Here is a 16,838-nt window from a genome sequence, read left to right as displayed (position 1 = left end):
TCATGGTGGTATCCGGTGACTTTATGGCGTGGACAGACTTTTCCTCATCACACTTCTCTCCCGATCCAGCAGAGAGCGCAAGCGCGTTGAGAGCCGGCGCCCGAGCTTGAGGATGCCCTGAGAGGTGTCGGCTGCAGCATCAGCACCCGTTCCTCCTCCTCCTCCTCCTCCTCCTCCTCCTGTCCGCAGCATCTCTCTCTCTCTCTCTCTCTCTCTCTCTCTCTCCTTGCACTGTTTCTGCCACTCAGAGAGAGAGAGAGAGAGAGAGAGAGAGAGGAAGGAGTGGAAAGACACGCTTGTGTTTTGTTTTGTAACTCCTGCATCTGACCGACATTCTTCAATGAATCAACACCGGAGAAACCCGCAGGTGAGTCGCGCAAGTGAAAACACCGTGCGGGTTTTTTTCTTTTATTATTATTATTATTATTATTTTTACAGCGACGCACCAGTTCCTCGCAGAAGCGTCGCACGTATTTTTGCTTGTAGAATCCGGGTCTTGCCGCTGACTCGGTTCGCTCAGCATCTCCAGCTCAAACATGGACCCGTGTTGATTTCGCAGGGCGATGCGGCGTAGTCTGTGTGTGTGTGTGTGGGGGGGGGGGGGGGGGGGGGGGTCTCTACAGGAGCAAATGAGTGTAATGTGGAAGTTGAGACCCACGCAGATCTGAGTATAAGTGGAGCAGCGGAGTGAAGGAGAGTGTAACCGGGTGAGAGAGGGACGGAGGTCAGACAGGGGAGAGCAGGTCGGGGGAGATGGATGGCGCAGGTCAGGTCGCTGTGGGTAAGGCTGATGGTCGGGTATAGATTATGTAGACCTGACTCCAGCTGTGATCCACTGTATACTGAGAGGTGGGGAGGAAGAGTTGGAATTTGTATTTATTTTGTAAGAATAATTATTCATTCATTCATTCAGGCCTGTTTATCTATTTTACTCAATAGTTTTGTGCAGTGTCTCATCACATTTGTACTATAATCATTTCTGGCATCAAGTAAAAAGAAATAAAAGTGGCAAAAGTGTGGTTTTTTTTTTTGTCTTTAACCATTTAATGAAAGTGGTTTGTGCAAAAACTGTCAAGTTGAAATAAAAATATCCTTTAATCAGATCTTCAAAGAAACCTTTTTCACTTGATCCTGAAAAATGCTTCAGTTCTAATTGCGTTCCCTCTCTTCATGAATGAGACTGTCGCACTCTCTTGCAGCTGCGCTCACAAAAGACCTCGCTCCTGCTTTACTATCTTCTAGCTACTTCTTTTGCAACAGCTCCCATGTCCTCACCGTCACCTTTAGGTTTCTTAGAGCAGTGAGAGGAGAGGAATGACAGGGAAGGATGGATCAAATAGAGGTGAGCTGACTGAGGCCACGTCTTTCACACTCAGCTGTCTCTTCTCCTGATTGATTTGTGTCCAATGATCAAGTTATCCTTGAGACTGTTGTTGGATCAGTTTTCCTGTCTTTGTTCATGTGCGCCAGTTCTTCTGTTTACTGGCACTTTCAGCTTTGCAACTCTTATTTACATCTTCACTGCTTGGCTTCACTGCCCAAATGCATGTGGTTGATAGGCTTCTACATTGAGATCTTGGACATGTTAAATGTGTGGGAAGTGAGGTTTTAAGTGTGTACTGGGATTGTCTGCGGCCAATATCGATCCCGATATCAGAGACTTCCCACATCTATGGATATTCCAGTCCATTTAGCTAAATCTTGCCAATCCCTCCCAGTCATGTTAATGTGGAGGTTGACACTGCATCAAAGCAGGGCAGCAGAGCCTGTGGCCTTGGCTTGTAACTGTACGCTGTCTGCTGTGGCTGCTGTTCCTGATGCTGATGCATGTGTGATTGATTCATTACATCTGACCTCTGCAATGTCTGAACACCGATCAATTCAGCAGATCTCTGCCAGGAAAGCCACTCGCAGCAATGTGTGTGTGTGTTTCTGTGAGTGAGTGTGTTTTGTTTAAGTGCTTGGACTCATGCTTATGTGTGTGTGTGTGTGTGTGTGTGTGTGTGTTCCTGCAGGTAACACAGTTTGTCACAAAGCCTGTAGCACACCGGTGCGACCTTCAAGGTCATTTTATAGGACAGAACAGAGGAGAAGAAGGAGGAGGGAGGGAGAGAATAGAGATGATAAGTGTAGTGAAGGAGAGAGGGAGGGAAAAGTATGTCAGTATGCCTCTCAATTATGTGTTTTATTTGCAAGGTTTTTTATTCTTGAAACATTTTTTTCAATTTTGTTTGGACTGAAGTGTTTTGGTATTAATGTTTATGTGAACGTTGAAAAAGAATGAATGTAAATAAAAGGAGTTAACTCAAGAGAGAATGTAAGAAAGAGGAAGAGGCTGCAGTTATTTTAATAATAGTTATTTGCCAATAATTGTTTAGATCACTCATAATTAAACAATTAGGAGGCGCAGCTCTGTTCACTGTGAGGATGTGGAGGCTTCTTAGTTGAGTGAGTGTGTGTGTGTGTGTGTGTGAATTCAGTGTGAATGAAGTGTCAACACACATGCAAACACACACTCTCAAATTCACACTGCCTTTGTCTGTCTGGAAGGTGGCAATGAGCTTGTTGCTTTAGCTCCTCCCCTGCAGTCACAGGCAGGACATCAGAGGGTGAACGGAGAGGCACGCCTCCACTGATGACACACACACACACACACACACACACACACACACACTGGCACACCCCCAAATTCTGTCACCCACTTGTGTGTGTGTGTGTATTTTCATTTGCTGAATTTGTGCAGTCAGTTTAAGGAAAGTCCTATGGATATTTTTGTGTACTAGGTCACTTTAATGATATTAGTCAGCAAGCCACAGCCTTTATTAAGCAAATGAATGCAACTCTATGAATGAGCTTAAACCGAGCAAGTGTGAGCAGCAGTGTTTTTCTGAGGACAGAGCTGTAAGAGCTGTAGTTAAGTGTAGAAAGCCACAGAAACATTCAGTGAGTCCACATCATTTATTTTTTATGATACATCTCCTCACTGTATATCTACATTCTTTTTGAGGCTTGTTCACGTTTCCAAAAATAAACGCCAGCAGCAGCATATGTGAATTCAACCTCAGCTACATTCCTCCTTCATTTCCCAAATGAGTTCAATGCCCCATCTTGTCCTCTCTCAGCCTCCTTTAGCCACTGTACAGCCCCCCCCCCCCCCCCCCCCCCCCCCTTTTTTTTGCACATCATCAGCACCCCAAGACCCTCAGCGCACACTATTCTTTGCTCACCTCTCACTGATCCTTTGCCAGTTCTCCCTCCCCCACACCCCTGGGGTTTGCCACTTGCACATTACACATGCATATTCACACACATCACAATACAAACCAGAATCCCCCACGTTCCCCATTCCTTTCCACCCCCTCTTCGCTCTCTGCAGCATCATTCGCTTCTATTATCATATTTTCCTAAAATAAACAGAAGTGACTCAGCTGCTCTAAGTTGCACTCAGCTTTTCTTTTGTCTGGGCTGTCTCTCACTTTGCCTGCTTTATGTCTGACTCTGCATGGCTGTGTGTGTTTGTGTGAGTGAGTGTGCGGAAACTTCCTTTGCGGTCCCACCAAGGATTCCGCTATCATTGCCTTCTTTGTCTGCAACAGCTTTACGTTTGAGATGAACTGCTCTCTTCTCCTCTCCTCTTTGTCCCCTCATGCATGTTTCGCCCACCAGCCATGCAAGAGTTAACATTTTTCTCTGCGACAGGAGTGAGGGTGGTGGGCGGAGGGGCTTTGCTAATAACAATGCAGCGCTACCAGCAACCAGCATGGACAGACACCCCTTTTCTCCTCTCCTCCATGCCACCCCTGTCTGGATCTGTGTTAGTCTCTGTTTCAACTGCAAGGCACAATTAACCAATAAACGTAAATCCAAGGTCTCCTCTCCTCCAGACTGTGGTAGTCAGTTTATTTCAAATCACGCTAATATCTCCCTTCCCATTCCTCTTTGTTTTTTGTTGCCAACTTATCCTATTACCGTCTCATTTCTCTTTTCATTTCCTGCACATCTGTCTTCCCTTTATCCATCTCTACTACAATCCATCCTCACAGGCTGCACACTACAGCAAAACCAGACAGTGAAGCAGGACCGTGTCTGATTTAGTGGAGATTCTGTCCCTGCACTAGACAAAAAAAAAAAAAAAAAAAACAGCACTAAAAAAACAATTAAGAAAATGGCAAATGGAGTGTGTTTTTGTGCAACAGACCTCTATTTTTACAAGTCACATTTCCCCCCTGTGAGAAGCTGTGTCTTTGTCTCTGCTCCTGCTGCAGTGATAGTCACTGCCTGAGTGTGTGTAGGTGGTACTCATGTTTCTTTGCATGTAACTTTGCATGCACATGTGTATGTAAGTGCATGGTTGAAGCTCACAATAAATTTGGAGAGCGACATTTGTAGTAGTTGTGGAGGATTTTGCGACCACCCATTTCCTTATTTTAGTATGTCTGGCTAACAAAGAGACAAACCTTGCGCGTGAACATGTGCTGAGGGATGGTGTGCACATGCGTTTGGCCATTTTTAATTTTGCTTCGACTAATAAATCCTATTATCGGCATATTGTGATTTCCCAACGATTTCATTGCAGGTAGCGAACACTGCCTTGTCTGTGCGCAATAAGGAAATAAATCAGCTTTCATTGCAGATTATCTGATTTTCTCATTCACCTTATTCAGTTGGCTATGACCGCCCACTCTGACCCAAGATCCTGCAGAAATCCTGTTACAGTTCCCCCTGTGATATAGAGTGACTCCCCCTGGGGTAAAAAAGAAAGGCATCTGACTGTGTGTATGTGGGAGTGGAGTGGTAGAGAGACGGGGGGGGGGGGGGGGGGTTATTTGGGTAGATGTAGTCTGCTGATGTGCCGTCTATAAGGATGAAAATGGGATTGATCACCTCACCCAGCCCTCATTAACTCTGTATTATTGAGGTGATAGAGGGAATGGAGGGAGGAACAGACAGACATGAAAAGATTTTTTTTGAAAAGAAGATGAGAATCACTAAAGGGACAAAGATTAACTGAATAAAATTGTTTTGCTGCAGTCAGAGAAACAAAAATTGTTAATAAGGAGCCGGTTTGTTGTTGTTTTGTGATGCACATCTACACAGAAAATCAATGCAAAACAACAATAAGGCAACTGGAGGATACTATTTCTGGATATTTCCTCGTTCTTCCTCACTGTTCTGTGTGATAACAACCTCTTTGCTGTGCATAGTGAGTGTAGTGCTTGGTTCACATATACAAACACGTAGTGAATCATCACTTGTGAAGTTCTGTCTACAGGGTGTCTATTGTGTCTTCTGTGAAAATGGAGCATTTAGCTTATTTCACTGCTATTTCTGTCCGTGTTGTGTTGCTGACATGAGATGGGAGGAGAGAGGATGGCTAACTAAAAGCTTAGCTTACTTGTGAATAGACTGTCTCACTAAGCTTTATCCTGCTGGATCACTGAATGTGGACAGAATAAAAAGTACAAGGACAGAGGGATACGTTTTTCATTTTTTTCCAAAATGGACAAAACGATTATTGTTTTGTGTGCAACATTTGTCAATTTATTTTTGAATGTGCAAAAGTCTTAAATATATTCACATGTCTGTAGAGGGTAGATGTTCACAAGTTCACACTCACACACCAACCCACACACACACACACACACACACACACACACACACACACACATTTCAGCTGCAATCTAGCCCTGGGAAAATGTACAAGGACATACAAGGATGGTGTCATAAGAGATTAATTACATACAAAGACACAGCATGGTCTGTATTAGAGGAATGGAATTTCATCTTTAAGGATGGAACTGCTACACTTCTTTTTAATGTAAATCCTCCACTTAATCTAATTTTGTTATATGGTAACACTCAGGAGTCATAAATTATGGTTACAAACGTGTTGTCGCTCTGTCCATTTCAATCCACTTCAATGTGCTGGAATTCACATCTGTGCAGAAGTATGCACGTCTATAGGCCTTTGGAGGGTGTGTGTGTGTGTGTAAGTGTGTGTGTGTGTGTGTGTCTGTGTGTGTGTTCCCCTGGGACCACAGAGCTATAAAACCTGTCTGCTCACCAGTGGGGGAGGAGAGGAATAAAGCCAAAGTGCCAGAGACAAATAGCTTCTGTTATAGCCACATGTGCTGCTGGACCGACAACAAAGACGCTGAGGGAAGGCATGTGTGCATGTGTTGACGTGTGTGCCTGTGCAGATGAGCATCTTTTTGCTGTCACTGTGCACATGTTTCTAAAAACACAAGGCAACACTTCCTGCCTTGCTCGGAAAAGAAATATACGAACCTTCTGTTGCAATTTTTTTTGAATTCGCAATTTTTTTCCCTGAAAAAAAATTCTGTGCAGCACTTAATTTGATCCACTGACTGAAAATAAGATTCACAACCAACCCCCATCTTACCAACCATGACCCCCTCTCATTTTGATTCTCCATCATGACCGTAACCTGCCAAATGAATTGGAGTGGGGAGGGGGATTGAATATCTTTATAGCCTATTTCATTTTGTTAAAGGCAACACCTTCACCAGCGTAAATATTATAAATTTGAACTTAAAAAATACAAACCTTCCACCTTCTTCAGCCCCATCTCCTCCCCTATTCATTTTCATATGATCCCTAAGGGAGAAATAAGGATACCGCTTATTGAAATATAGTATATGTTCCCAGCTTCCTCCATGGGAGTAATTTAGCTCACATTAGCATTATATATGGTAAAGGACTTTAAATAATTACTTCAGTCTGCTCTCTTAGGCTTATATCAGTGAGACACTTCAGAGGTTCAGATGGCGTATTCCCTTCCATCAGCCTGATTAGAAAGCTTTAGCCCTCCTGCGACAACTCTTTCTTACTTTCTGCATCCATCTGCATGTCTCATCTCTCCCACCTTGTGTGTCTCAGTCTTTCACCCACACAGACTGATTCCTGCTCACATCAAGAGAAAAAAAAAAAGAGAAGATGAAGAAGACTCAGAATCTTTTTTTCAATTCTACTCCACTTTAGATTTTTTCGCCCTTTCATCATGACATGTTCTTAGCTCATCATTTCCCACCTTCTGAGAAGAGCTTTCTGTGGTTAAATGCAGCACCTGATAGGTTATAGGAGCCTGGTGAAAACCACAAATCCAAGTTCTTGACTGAATTTGATCACTGCTGAGATATCATCCCATCCTGCCACATGCGCTTATCATTTCATGCGATGCGTCTATCTACCCACTTGCAGGGATATGATTGCTCATGGATGAGTAGTGTGTACATGGTGGGGGAAAAAACTTGGCTTTTACTCAGCTATTCTAGTACCGTGTGTATTTTGTGTGCATTTCATTCATGATTGTGCATGAGTGTGAGTTCACTTGTGAAAGCGATGCACAGCAGAATGTATGCATGAGCTGTGAGTGTAAAAGCATAAAGCTGACCTTCAGAACTATGCTGTCTCTTTCTAACACTGACCTTTTTCCCTGATGGAAGATGCATGGGTTGAGACGTATATTCTCAATTTCCCAGTGATATGGCATTGCCATGACAACAGAAGCAGGACTGTTCAATTTTTTTTAAATCAGGTTTTTCCTCCTGTCATTTTCCTAGAGGAGTTCAGTAGTAGTTGCCTCAACTAGTGGGTCGCAGAATGAGCTGAAACAAAGCCTACCTTCATTACATATTCTTGCCAAGATCACCTCAACATACATATACGCAGGAATAATATTGATCTTGTCCTCTCTGGTATGCTCTGAATTCCATCCAAAAATCAGTACCACTTTTGAACATTTTCACTCTAAAAGAAGTTATCATGTCATCATCAGGTAAATGCTGAAAACACGCAAATGAACTACCGATTTTGCTTGGAGCACTATTGACAACAGTGCTTACTCAACCTATCTCATAAAACCAAACATGATCCCTGTGTACCTATTTGCAGTGTTCCCTCTGCTCAAAGAGTAGGGACTTGATGATCAAAGATATTTTTCAAATTTGTTATACCTATAATTGCATAATTCATATTCCAGTCAAAGGAAACATCGACTCAGCTCCTCACAAACACTTCTTCACCCTCTAACTCTCATTCTATCCTCTTTACTTTTGATGTCTGATTAGCTGTGTCACCATCATAAGGCAGTGGATCACAAGGGAGTGCCTGTCAAGGTTTTTTCTAAAGGCATGTCTCCTGAAGCGAGATACACCTAATTTTTAAAGCTTTTTACTCACCCAGTTAGACAGGTTCTTTCAGTCTGTGTCTTATTGTGTCTAGGATTTTGCCAGGTTGGATTTGTCTGCCTCTTTGTGAGGGGATGCACAGCTTATTCTGGTTCAGCCACTGTGACCAAGCTTAGTGCTCAGCCTCCAAAGACTGCTGCCATCAGCACAAGCTCCAGTACTACATCAGTGGCGTAATCGATCTGCCACCATGTCCTCTCAGAGAATTCTCTCACTCTCTCATACACTCTTTGTCTCTTTCGGCCCCCCTCCCATCAATCTCCTTCCCTGCCTCTTTGAAATTTGTCTGTGTGTCTTATAATTAGCTAATTATTTGATTGTGTGCACCAGTTAAGGGTAAATATTAGCAGTGCACACAACGGCAGCAGACAATGTGTGCATCATCCTTCATGATGTTTGTCTGTTTGTCTACCACAACAGATTTTCTCTCAGCAATCTTTGATCCCAGGCGGAATTTTACAGAAGAAATGCTAATTTTAACCATTATCTGAATAAACATTTATGATAAACATATTTGGGTTTCATAATGTAATAACGTAATACAATTTTTTTTACCATATTCAACTCACATAGTTCTCAAAAGTGTGAGTTCTTTTAACAGACTCTTCACTATGATAATATCTCCAAATTGTTTTATGATGACCTTCAGGAATACAAATCATATCCTTGAATGTTTCCCCTCCCCTTGCATTTGGACAAAATGTAGCTCCACACCAGCAATGGAGCAGCATCAGATGCGTTTTAGTACTTCTCTGAGTTCACTGATATCACTGCCAGAGGACACATGGAGAAGGCACCTGCTAATGAGAGCTGACTCCCCCGCTGCACATGTAATTAGAGGGTGGGAGTGCTATTTGAACTGTGGAAACTAATCAAATATTCAGTGTGATAGTTTGAAGACACATATTTGACTACATAATGAGTATCTCTGTCTAAATATACAATATTCACTGCCTATATGGACAGATACAACATTTACCTGAGCGTTTTGTTGACATCAGTCTATGTGAGTTTTTTCTGTATATGATGGAAGAAATTGGCTGCGTTTTACAAACAAATGTTCATATACAAAAGATACTCTCCTTGTTGGGCAAATGAAAGTGAGCCCATTAGTATTCCTTGGTTTCAAGACAGAGGGAGAATTCCTCATAGAGCTCTTGCATAATTATCTAGAGTCTGATATGTAAAGAGATACCCAGAAGTCTTTCCTCCTCATACTGTACATGACACATACCACTGTGATTAAACCATCCTGCAACCATCCTGCGCTGGCACAGTGTGATGAAGCCTCTCGGACATTTGCCCTCCCCGCCATCTGATCATCCGTGCCCTGTGCATGTTTCAGCAGCACCTCATGCTGTCAGTTTCTTTGAAATAGGGTCATTTACTCTTAGTTTTCTGTACATCCTTCTGTACATCCTGCATGTTGCTTTTGTGTTGTGCACATTCGGGGCAAATCGTGGAATTGGCTTAATCAGCCATATGGCATGTTAGAGAAGAAGTGTTAATGCTCCTGTAGTGATCAGACTTACAGTATGGATTTATCTCTCCCGAGCTGGTGTTCCTACTCCTCACCTATAAAAACACTCACTTCATTTTCATGTTTTTTCATATTAGGAACATGCATGCACTTGGGCTCTTTAGAGACACAGTTTTCTTGTGTTGTATCTTCTGTAAAACCAAAATGGCTGGAACATTCTATTATTGCAGATGTTTTCGTCCTCTCCTCATCCTACATTCTATTTTTCAATGTCCCTAGAGGAAAAAAGCTCATTACAAAACACTTTGCACCCTTCCCTTTCTTTCTCCTCTCTTCCCTGTCTTCATCAGCCATTCCCATGGTGATTCCTTCACTTACATGCAAACAGTCTGTACTCTGAGTGATCCTCCTCCTCTCTTTTCACTTATCTCGTATTCCCCCTGCCTTACAGTGAACATTCATCATCATTTGATAATTGTGTTCCTATTATTATTGTTGTACTGCTCTGGCTGGCTACAATATGAACAATATTACTCCTGGAGTGTATTTATCCACCTATCACATCACATATTACGCAAAAAAGTTTTGATTCAGCAGTTGTTCATAGAAAAATGCAAGAAATTGCATCTATAATAGAAACAAGGTCGTTCCAAGACTGTCACTACCTGTCATGCCTCCAGTGTCTTTTTGTTTCATGGGCAGCCAGTTATATTTAGTTTCAAATGATCATCCATTGATATGAGTCACACAAGACTGTGAGCTATGCACAGTTGATTTCAGGAATTGCCGCTGCCCAGACTAAGCTCAATATAAAACACCTGAAGTTGCTCAGTGGGAGTGAGCAAAGGTGGCAGTATTTCTAACTGTTTCCTTTGTTGTCTTTTATTTCAGATTGAACAGACCACCACATCCCCAAAGAGCTATCAAAGACAGCTTTGTTAACTCACAGTAAATGCAAGCAAAAAAGATTTCATGAGATGACATTTCGTCCCTGGAATACTCAACTAAAGGGCCAACATCACACAGACCCTCAAGAAGAGAGACAGGGAAGGAAGAAATATTTGTAACTCCATAGATGGCCTCAGCACCCTGCAGGTGTCTTTGAGCGAATCGGTCAAAACAATCGGTCCAACATGAGTGTCCCAACTAGTTTCCAGGGACCGAGGGTCAATGTTGACAGAGGAGACAAGATTGGAAACAAAACCCAGATCCAGTTCCCCCAGCCTGGGGATGATAACGCCAATCGATTATCTTCGATTGGTAGTCAGGAAGGAAGAGGACTGATTGATGACACGGGGTACAGCACAAGTTCCATTCCTCCTTTGGTCTCTCAGAGTGAATCCCCTGACAAGTTAGTGATCTGGGGATCTGAGCAACAGTGCATGGAGCCTGAGCTCAGGGAGTTTTTGGAGTGCCAGGAGATACATACATTCCTGGGAGACAGGGATCAGGAGGTGGAGAATGAGGAGGAAGACGATGGAGGAAGTATGAGAGATGGAAAAGATGAGGGTGCCATGTCCATATCCTCAAGTTCAACTGCCAGCTCAGCTTCAATCGGCGTGAGAAGAAATGACAATGACAGCAACAAAGTGGAGAGCAGAATACAGAGGGGCAAAGAGGTGCAGAAAAGGATTGGCTGTCATAGCACTGAGGAGCTTGACACATGTGTGACAGGCTCAATAGAGAAAAGGGACACCAGGTCAAGTAGGGAGAGGCGGAAGGGAGGTCTGAAGGAGTCCAAGTCTGAGACAAATGTGTTTGTCTCCAGTTTGTCAGCAGTTTCCCTCAGCGGGAGTTTGTCGAGTGCTCTGGATAGCAGCAGAGAACCACAGTCTCCCATCTGTCTGTCCAGCTCCAAGATCCATCCTTATCCAAATGCTAACAACACTACCTCAGCCCAGACCAGGAGAAGGGCAGTCTCTGTAGATGCCAACCAGAACTCTGCATCATCGCATCCTCAGGAGAAATATGACCATCCTCAATTCTACAGCCAGGATCAGAGACAGAAGGACGGAAGCCATCATAGAAATGGATTGTCTTCTGATGTAGGGCTGGGCCAACGGAGGAAGGCTGGATTTGAGGAGAGGGTGCTGCCACCACGACGGCAACAGCTCGTCAGACCCCTCTGTCAGACAGAGATGGGAAAAGCAAAGTGCTTTGCAGAGCCCAGTGTTCATCAAGCAGAGATTGGGCAACATCCTTCTCCAGACCACACTCCAGATTCATACAGTAATGGGTCGAACAGAAAGTTTACAAAATCATCTTTACGTGAACCATCAGATTTCTCCCACCTGTACAGCACATCTGCAGTGTCTCAGCCCAGACAACCCAACCAGGCAGCCCAGAGGGAGGCTCCACCTGTGGAAAAACAGCCAGCTTCATCCCCAAGGCATACTTCCAGTCCCTCCATCCCTTCCACCTTAGAGAGGAGACCCCAGACTCAGCTCACATACAGACGGAATTGCTCCAGTCCCAACAGAACTGGGGTTGAATCCAGGTCATCTACCCCTCCCCACTCCCCTCTCAGGACACCCCAGGGCTCACCACGCAGGCAACCCTCCATGTACCTCGTTTCCAGGAATGTCTCTGGAGTGGTTAAACACATCCCGTCAGGATGCAACCCTGCTGTAACAACGTCAGCTCAGGGCTATGGCAACAGTTGCTTGAGAGCACCAGTCAAAACTAATATAAGCACAAGCGGAATCCCCAAAGCGCCTCTAAACAACCAGCAGAGCTCCCCACACTCCAACCATAACTCCAGCCCCAAAGAGAGCTCCCCATCACCTAAACTTAAACCTAAAGGGGTTCGCCCTAAAATCATTACCTACGTCCGAAAGAATCCTCAGTTTAAGCCCCAAGCTGCTGATGGACCTTATCAGGTATCCTCTCTACCATCCAGGCTCTCAGCATACACACATGGCCAAACACCCACCTCCTTCAAAGGCACGCCCAAAGACCCCTCCAAGCCTGACGCAGAAACCAGAGGGGCCCCGTCACTCATTGCCTCCAATCTGCTCTATGACAAGTACCGCCAAGAGATGCAGACAAACATATTCCCATCAGGTGTGCTGAACAGGAGTATCAGGCCCCCTGGACACACAAACACTGTTCCCCCTGCACACACACACAGCCACACAGCGCCGCCGAAACTGGGCAGCAAGGCAGATAACTTCTACGGGGCAACCTCAGAAGTGAGTATTTAGTACTGTCTTTACAATAAGTGTCTGATTTCAATAGAGAGGAATGAAGCTGACATTCTTCTGATTTCTACTGTAGTTTGATAATGAGCTTATTCTCTTTCAGCAATGGATTTTCTATCCACAATCACAGTACATTGATTGTACATTGATTGTGGATAGAATCAGTGAAAAGGGGACAGAGATAGAATTCAGTTATGATGGTATATTAATTAGCAACAGAGAATTACTATAAGATATACAATATCAAAAATCAGTACAAAGTACAAAGACAAACTTCGTCTGTCCATTTTTCTTGACTCTGCATATCAATTTCCCAAGCTGGTACCCACAACCTCCACCCCCCAGTAAACCATGTATAATTGATCACAGATCTTCTGCATTTTATCACCACTCTCCCAGGAGCTGCTCATTATTGCGTTAAAATCCTTCCTTATTGATTCTGAATAAATAGCTTCATTTGGCAGCGTCAAGCACCGACATGTGCAAATAAATAGTTAATGTACACTGAAGTACAAAGCCCAGGAGGACAAGACAATTCTCAAGGCTTCATATGACACTGCATGTACTGCATGTTAGCATTTTGTCCCATACAGAGAGTAATGCTGAGAGGAGATGACGCTTAGTTTTGATTGGTGCTGGTGATGTTTAACCGTTTAACATTGCCATCAGGAGTATTTCCCCACAGGTCTTTGTTACATTTACCTTTAGAGCTGATAACACACTGTAACACACTGCTGTCATACAACCAAAATATTCAAATTCTTTTCTAGTGATACTACTATTACACATGATCAGTTATATTCTAATCAACTGTTTTCGTCATACTGAAAGTTTGATAACAAAGGAGTTTAAGTCTGTATAGACACATTCATAGATGTAGAATATAATAATGGTGTCTGGTATTAGATTGCAGGGTGCATTAAATGCTGTGTTTCCCAATGTTTTCACAATATTACAGGAAAAACACAGAAACATGTCTTGGCAGCAAAACTTTGATCAGTATGACACACAATATTACAACTGTGAAAGATTAAAGGTGGTTTACAGATTATAGCAAAACACTTGCATGTGTCAAAAAGTAACAAAGGTAAAGATTCTCAGTGTTACCACAATCCACATTTAGGTTAACCCTTTTCTTGAAATACTATATTACTTTAATGAGAATATACAACATGCAAGTGTCCGTGCTTCAGAACTCCAAAAATGTTGGAAGACAATTATTAAATGGTGTTTTTTTTGCTCAATTTAATGATTTTGATTCCTAGGTGGGAAGATCTGCTAGTTTTAAAGGGACGTCTGCTGAGGATGTGCTGCAGCCTCGGACAGCTGCTCAGGCCGGGGGGAGCAGCAGCCTCCTGCGCTCCGGCAGAGGTCTGCGTCTGGGCCTGGGAGCTGTGACCAGGACTGCTACAGGTTCAGGCAAGGGCAGAGGGCCTGGTCAAAGTCAGAGGTCAACGCAAGTCTTCAGCCAGCCAGTCCAACCTGTCAGCCCAGCGACCATTCAGAAAAGCCAAGATAACACAGGTAAATGAAACATTCCCTCACAGCATCATTTTTGAGCAGGTTGATCTTTGATCTCACTGAAAACAACTAGGATGCCAAATGGAGACAGTCTCCTCTGAGCTACAGTGTGTGTCAGATTTTATTTCAGCAACCCAAAATTTGAGACACTAGAGAGCTACCTTATCTTTTTTTCTCCTTTGCAGCAACGAGTAGTTGTGGGACTGTTTCCCCCTCAAATTGGCCTGAGATGAAGGCAACTCATTAAAATGCTTTCTCTGAGATTAATTTTGGCTGATGTGATTGGAGGGCTTTAAGAAATACTCTGAGGGGACTTTCTCTGCTCCGAAAGGCTGCCGTCTACAAAACAAAATAAATAAAGAAATAAAAGCTTGCTCACACTTTCTCTTCACACACAGCTTATGTGTAATTCAGATGATTCAGATACCACCTCTGACTGCTGAAGTCAGATATGCATTACGGCTCAACTGTCGCTGGAATATTGAAGGATGAAATGTGCTCAGCACCCTGCGCTCTGCTTGAGGGCCTATGGCATTTATCACTCCCATGCATATTTGATCTGCTCTCTCCCTGAGTGTGATAACCTGGACATACACTAAAAATACAGAGAATCATACATGTATATATGTACACTCACAGATATACACACACACAACCCTACACTGCACATACAGAACTGATCAGCATAGTGTTATGATGTGCCAGGCTTCCTTATCATAATCCCCATTAATACATATGTATGGTGTCTCAGTGCTGCTTGGCCCTCTGGGAACTACAGGCTTTGAAGTGCAAAGCAATTAACACTTAAGTAACGTCAGTATCTTCATGCTCGAATCATCTCCCATCCCTGCTGTACCCTGCCCTACACACACCACATGGATAAACACCAGTTCAAATATACTTTATATATGAAGCATTGGTCAGCATTGTGTGTATCAGTGTATATAGGCTATGTAAATGAAGGATTTACTGTTGGTTTTTGTTGTTTATTCATCCATGTCCTGGAGAAATCTTTAACAATAAGCACTTTATTTTTCCTTTGTTCTCTTCATCACTGTCACTTACAGTGTTTTAGCCTTTTGTGGAAGGAAATCTCTGCATCTTGCACTTGCACATTATAGTAATTAGACCGTATAGCTATTGTATAGCTGTCACATTACTGTAACTACTGTCACAATTAATGTGTAGGTTTTAAACTCAGTATTGTTATGAAAATGAGGATCATCCACTTATACGACAGGACATTTGTGTTGAAGCTACTATAACATTGTTGAGGCCCTCATCCTCCCGTCTTCACAGCAGTGAAGCCCTGTGCTTTGCTCTAGTAGTGCTGCAGAGATTGCGATGCACTCAAGTATCACATTTGATAACATGCAATTTAACGCTTTGTGGAGGAAATCCATGGAGGTTGTCACTCACCTTGAGCTGTAATTAAAATCGGTTGGTCATTATAGTGCTTATCCTGGCTGCCTGTCCCATTGACTTTTCTGAGCCATATTTACATAATTCATCTCAAGTTAGGGTGCTCTTTCTTTCAGTGAAAGCCAGTGGATGAATATGTTTTTCTTCTTTAAGGGGTTGTTGAGAAACTGAAGGTGTTGTTTCAGACCTAAGGGCAAAGTAAAGTGGTTTTATTCAAATCTTTCATATGGCTGAAGGGAGAAACTGTAAGCTCAGGAAAACACAAAGGCTTTTATGATTTATAGTGCATTCCCCAAGTTCACACTTCACTGCATAAATTTCAGTCCTATTTTTGTACTTTTGAGAGCCACATTATCAGGTAGGGTGTATTTTGCATGTAGAATTTGAGACAAATGCAAGAGAAAAGCTGAGGAAAGAGACAAAAAAAAAAGTTATTGCAGGTTTAAAGAATAGAGAGAGAACAGAAAGAGTGAAAGACAGTCAAAGTTATCTCATACATTTTTATTTCTTTCCTGTTTCCTTTTAGGTTGTTATGAATAATGTGCGTTTTCATTTAGCCGGAGCCTTGGTCCGTAATATCTAGGCTAAAGTGGATATTTGTCAGTCAGGCTCGCTTCCCTCGTCTCTCAGAGGGCATGAATGGAGTGGGGGGGGGGCAGGAGGGAAATGAGGACATTTATCTTTAATGATCCTGACCTTCTCACTCAAGAGGAGCGAGCTCCAATCTAATAAACAGGCCGCATGGCACAAAGGCAGATATTGAGGATGGAGGAAAGAGGTGATAAGTGTGAACAGTGGCACTGATGATGCTGGAGGGGACTTACACTGGAGACTTTTCCCCCGCTTTTTGTTCCATTTTGTCTCTTTCTAACAAATGTGTGCACGCACTACAGCACACAGTTGTGGCAAATGGAGAGGAAAGGAGGGCTGCCTACCTTATCTCTGCAGCCAGCAGGGGATAATGTGCTTCTTCTGCCCAGGATCTAGACCCTTTACTGCAGGCTG

General features: G+C 43.2%; 1 protein-coding gene across 2 annotated transcripts in view; it reads left to right on the top strand.

The window, feature by feature from the left end:
- Window positions 1-42: 42 nt before the first annotated feature.
- Window positions 43-16,838, top strand: part of mtus2a (microtubule associated tumor suppressor candidate 2a) — a 41,956-nt gene continuing 25,160 nt past the window's right edge. The window contains exons 1-3 of one of the 2 annotated variants that reach the window (XM_071461408.1): window positions 43-367; window positions 10,582-12,881; window positions 14,156-14,414. In XM_071461408.1, the coding sequence (XP_071317509.1) occupies window positions 10,824-12,881; window positions 14,156-14,414 (2,317 nt within the window). In that variant the 5' untranslated portion in view covers window positions 43-367; window positions 10,582-10,823. The remainder of the gene's footprint in view (window positions 368-10,581; window positions 12,882-14,155; window positions 14,415-16,838) is intronic. The other variant, XM_071461409.1, reaches the window with a different exon arrangement.

This window comes from Trachinotus anak, unplaced genomic scaffold (genome assembly GCF_046630095.1).
Source record: "Trachinotus anak isolate AG129_WGS33_773 ecotype Australia unplaced genomic scaffold, CSIRO_AGI_Tana_v1 ptg000024l, whole genome shotgun sequence".
In the NCBI taxonomy this organism is placed as follows: domain Eukaryota; kingdom Metazoa; phylum Chordata; class Actinopteri; order Carangiformes; family Carangidae; genus Trachinotus; species Trachinotus anak.
This window is presented reverse-complemented; position numbering and strand designations above follow the sequence as displayed.